General features: G+C 38.3%; 1 protein-coding gene across 1 annotated transcript in view; it reads right to left on the reverse strand.

The window, feature by feature from the left end:
* Positions 1–1,360: 1,360 nt before the first annotated feature.
* The window catches only part of LOC140953727 (uncharacterized), a 39,658-nt gene continuing 35,728 nt past the window's right edge, over positions 1,361–5,290 (reverse strand). Inside the window, exons 10-12 of the mRNA XM_073403127.1 lie at positions 4,912–5,029; positions 3,270–3,357; positions 1,361–1,499 (exon numbers count right to left, since the gene is read on the reverse strand). Coding sequence (XP_073259228.1) covers positions 1,462–1,499; positions 3,270–3,357; positions 4,912–5,029 — 244 coding nt within the window. The 3' untranslated portion in view covers positions 1,361–1,461. The remainder of the gene's footprint in view (positions 1,500–3,269; positions 3,358–4,911; positions 5,030–5,290) is intronic.

Below are 5,290 nucleotides of genomic sequence, written 5' to 3' on the forward strand. Positions count from 1 at the left end.
ACGCGACGCGTAACCTGATTATGTTGCTATAAAGACACCTGAAAATTCCTATGAAATATATGTCTCATCCGTCTTGTTTTTATGGTTACCTTTGGTAAGAAATGTTTCCAATTTACACTTCATAGACTGGGGCTTTGTACCTTTAGTTTGTACTTTGTGTTGCAATTTCAGGTCCATACAAAGAAGACCTGGAGAGACCTCAGACGCTGGGTTGATGAGTTCTATCGCTCGATTAGTCAGGTATGGAGGAAGATGGAAAAGAAATATAAGCAAAATCTCTTGAAGCAGGTACGCGAAAAGAGAGAACAAAGAAAGAAACGAGGACAACCATGGGAACCTTGGTCGGGGCGTCTAAACTTGGCCTCACCATCATCGAGTTTGCAAATCATCAAATTGGAATCGAAGATTAACGAAGACCCAGGAATCTGATACAGTCACAAAATATTTCACCTGTTCCCTCTGTGAAATAGATTCTTTTTTTTTTTTTTTTTTTTTTCGTAAAAGGGAACCAGAAAGTACACATTTTTCTACGCAATATTGATTGATCAAGTTTACATGTATATACGTAGTTCCCTTCAGTCTTTTTCTGGTCGTAACTAACTGAATTAAATTTAAAACAGCTAATCTCTTCATATCCACTTAAGCGCACAAGATTGCGGCCAGAAATATATATAACGGACAACTCGAACAACTTAAATGACTGATGCACTTTTAACCATCTCTGTAGGAAGGGTGATTTACCACCCCTCTCAGAAATGCTAGAAACATTTGGCACTGACATTATTAGAAATTTGTAGCTAGAATCAAGAAATTGCCATATGAGGACATGCACCCTCACCAATGCCTCTCACGACAATACCACCTTAGAAACCCCTGTATGCAAAACTGCTGGCTACACCCCTGGTGTGCCAGTACTCTTACGGCTCACTCGAACACCACTGATGTGAAAGTAATACCGTGATAAAATAGGGATAAAAAAGCCTTAAGGGATTATTTTTTCTGCATTCCGACGTAAAACATTTTAATAGAAACATCAAATTATATTTTTTTTAGGGACGACAACGAGTTTTGTGGAATTCTTTGCTTTACCGTTGACGATCTGTTATATTTTATTTCAATGGTTTTCATCTCGTCTTTGTTGTTTCTCCCTCCATACGAAGTTGACCGATGTTGAATATACTGATTCCAAACAAAAGTGATGATTATAATATAAGGATGAGAGGGGGGCCATTGTTACGTCCATAATACTCAGTCAACTTGAAATAGTTTAAGTGTAAATTAAAAATAAACAATTTAAAAGTTGCCTCCTTGTTCTTAAGCATTATGCATAATAAAGAGCACGCACAAAGATTGAGCTCCGTCAAATGTTAACAATCTTTTATTCAATCATTTTAAATGCTGTGGTTCGTTTTTATAACAATCCCATTGCTCTATGCTGGTTGAGTTCGACTCCGCTGACCTTTAAGCTTCAGTTGATTGAGTTGAGGTAGTTGCTCTTGCTACAAACCAAAACACAGCAACATGTTAACGTATATAGAGAAAGAATTTAAAGCTGTTCGTTATTGCGCAATCTTATCATTTCATAGATTAGTAACAAAAACCATTTTTGCAACATTAACCTTATTTATAGCAAAGGAACACATTGGGGACCACAATGGGGGCGGGGGGGGGGGGGGTAGCCCTATGAGTCCTCAACTACATCAACTAGTGCTTACTGTTTTTACCTTTATCTAGTCAGAATGTTCAAATGTTCTTATCCTGGTTTATTTGCCTATTAACCTACGGTTTCTCCCTTTTTTGTTATGCATTTGTCTAGGTTGACCAGTCGGTTCAGAGAGGAATGAGTTTGTCACTAGCCTCCGGATAGGTTCTTAGTACAACACGAGTAACCTGACGGTAAACGCACTAAGTGAATGCCAATTCCCTTGATATCATCAGAAATCTCTGTTTCCTATTGGTTGTGTTTTCTTTTACTAGGACAATTTTGAATTAAAAAAGATAAAGCAGGAAAATTAATTCCGGAAATAAAGTGAAAACACTTCCTCTTGTTTTAGCTTAAGTTAAAAAGGCAAGCTGTTTTCACAATCAAAAACAAGGGATTTTCTCGCCTTTACGACTGGAAATTCAAGCAGGGTTACACTACCTCGCGAGATGGTATAAACTTGTCCTGATAAATGCCGCTGCCAAACAATTGGGTCGCGCGTAGTGACAACCCCGTCCCCAGGGCTTTTCCCATTTTTTTAGGGAAAAGCCCTGGGGACGAGGTTGGCGTAGTAACAGACGCCTGCCAAATAGTCTGGGAATAATATTTGCCAGACAATCGCCTCGTAGTTGAGCTTTAGAACTTCAACATCGGAAACGATTCTTGGAATCGTTTCTTTCGATTTACAATCGCTTCGACCCCATTGGATTCTGTAGTTCCTCTGACAGATCCGTATCTTTTTCAGAGCGACGGTATATGTAGAACCATTTACCGCATTACAACCCATCACAAGTAGTTTCACTACCATTTATGCCTCGTCCGTCTCCCTTTAAAAACAGCAAGACATAAGTCTCATTCGCTGAGTGAAACTCCTTCTCCTTCGCAAAAATACGGCGAGAACAATCACAAGAGAAGTCATTACAAGCGCTTCGTCACCAGCCATTTTTGAATCCTCAGATTTAGCGGCTTAGATTGTGGATAAATTAATTTTACCGTGAAAACGGTTGACTGTCACGTTCAACTTCTAGAAGTTGGTTTGTAAACAAAACCCTAGAAAGAATGTTTAGCTAATAAATCGGCCTAGCTAAGGAAAACACAACCTCCTTTACGAGGCCGAAATTTTCAAATAATTATATTCATTCAGGTCACAGCCGTCTGATATCAAAACATGTGGAACCAGAAACACAGACGTCCGATTAACTGCAAATTTTCTGGATGTTGATTTGGTTTTTACAATGTTTTAATTTGAACATTTTAAACGTCTTTTCCGGGGTATTAAAGAAAAAACACACTCTCACGCACGCACAAAGCAAAGGGAAAAACCAAATAACTCCATTAATGACGTCATTTCCATGCCTATACACTCACAGAAAATAGCCCTCCACCAATAAGCGCTCGAATTGCTCAGTTGTAATGAAATATGAAAATGCCAAATTGCTCGCTTAGAATTAATTTGATGTTATTTATAACAGTTGTAGTGTGCTTTTGCAACTTACCTGACAAATTTTGCAAGAAACAGCGCTTTACTTTGAACGAATTGACACACTAGAAAATTACGCCGACTTACCAGAGTAAGAGTTGCCCAACGGCCAGGTAGGAATACGACGGTCGTAGAACTGAGCAGTAAATGTTTGGCCCCCCTTTGTGACTTCTATCTGATGATATGTAAACGAAACAAATGTTTTTAATACCAATCATTTGTAGCGGAGCTCCACGCGCGCACTTCGCCGAGCCCCATTGCTACCCCCATCCAAACGTACAGACTCTGTGGGAGGGGGGCGGAAGTTGGAAAACAGCCCGACTGGGAGGTAGATAACGCTCTTTTTTGGCGGGAAATCGCGCTTCTAGACCATGGACTGTGCGCGTTTTTCTTGACGGGAAATAGAGTGACTCTCGTCGCTTTGAAAAACAGGTTTCTTTGTTTTCCAGCTTTTTCATAACAAACGGATTTACAGTGCTAAGTTTGAAGCTTAATTGCAAAATCATTACTAGTTATATCAACAAGCGCGAGAAGAGTAAATATAACGTGCAGGAGACGGAACTTAAGTGATGAGCAACGGAAAGAGAACGGCAGAGAGTATTTTTGGCGGTAAATCTCATGGCCACCCGGACTTTAAAAGAGAAGAAAAAACAACAACAACAACAACAAAGCCGAGTCTTTCTTAAGACTAAATTCAGATTTCCACATAAACGTGGAAAAGCGAGATGAAAAAAGGAATAAAAAAACATGGAAACCAATTTTCAGTTTTTCTTCAATTTGTTGGAAGAAAAAAATGAAAATTTTATAGCAGCGGTGAGAAAATGAGAAATGGTAGAGGCCACCAAGGTGAAAATGGGCGGCAGTGAAGAGCAAGTGAACAGGAACAAACACAGTATTTCCTCCATAAAACGTGTAACTGGGAAGTATCACGTCTTAGTAACGCAAAAAAAAGTGTGCTGCTGGAGCAAAGTTTTTTTTTTGCTAATTACCCCATTTTTTGTTGTTTTTTTTTTAACGATCTCGTTGTCTTCACTGTTTCTTTAGCATTAAACGATTTTATATTTTGTTGGAGAGTAAACTATTAATATTACAGAGAGCTATATATAACTTTTGTTTGTTCTTTTTTTTCGCCCAAAGAAACAAAAGATATATATATTTTCGAAATGTCAACCGTTTTGAAAACGAGTGTATATATATATTTAGTATATACACACTCAGTGATCTTGGTGATTTGAGCAATCTGATTGGTTCGCTATCTCGGACTATTCAACAATATTCACCTCCTAGCGAGTGGATAATGTGTGAGCTTGGTGTTTTTCCCATTTTTTTAGAGAACGATCTTTTAAAAGTCGACAAAACCCTGGGTTGACTTTTTTCAAGGCAAGAAAAGACTTGGAAGGATTCAATACGGCGTTTTTCAATTTACTGTAGCTGAGTTTTGTGCTCGATGGATTGTTTACAACTCCCGTGTATTCGCGAAGAAGAAGAAGAAGAAGATTCAACGAGAATTTGTGGACCTTTTTGATAAAACAATTATTCCACTCGCGCTTGTTGGATATGAGATGATTATAGCCAACTCTGCGCTACGCGCCTCGTTGGCTCTCTATCATCTCGTATCCAACGCGCCCTCGTGGAATAATTGTTAAATATACGCTAAACATTAAAGGTGCATTTTAGTTTCATGTTAAGCTATATAACACTACTTTTACAAGAAAAGAGGTCTCGGTACCTTTTTGAGTGTCCAGCTTTGATCTTGTGCCTGGACTTGCCTGCTTGGCATTAAAATAACTGTCCTCACAGTTCCCACATCAAGATCCAAAAAATCTGCTTTTATCACCAGTAGGTTTCTGACAAAAATAATAATTAAACAAAATGGACAAACTAAAAAAAAACATGTTTTTCAAATAAATTCACAAAATAACTTCTAGAACAGCAGCAAGTGTTAGTAAGTGTTCGGGCGGGAATCTCTTATAACATAGGAAAACGACAATCCGTTTTTCTATACTGACATGGATAACAAAACATTAATCCCTTTTTCTAATGCCATGGACAATGTATATAGGAAAACGAAAAGCAACAAGCAACATTTAAATCTGTCGTTTTCGAAT

This window comes from Porites lutea, chromosome 12 (assembly GCF_958299795.1).
Source record: "Porites lutea chromosome 12, jaPorLute2.1, whole genome shotgun sequence".
Taxonomy (NCBI): domain Eukaryota; kingdom Metazoa; phylum Cnidaria; class Anthozoa; order Scleractinia; family Poritidae; genus Porites; species Porites lutea.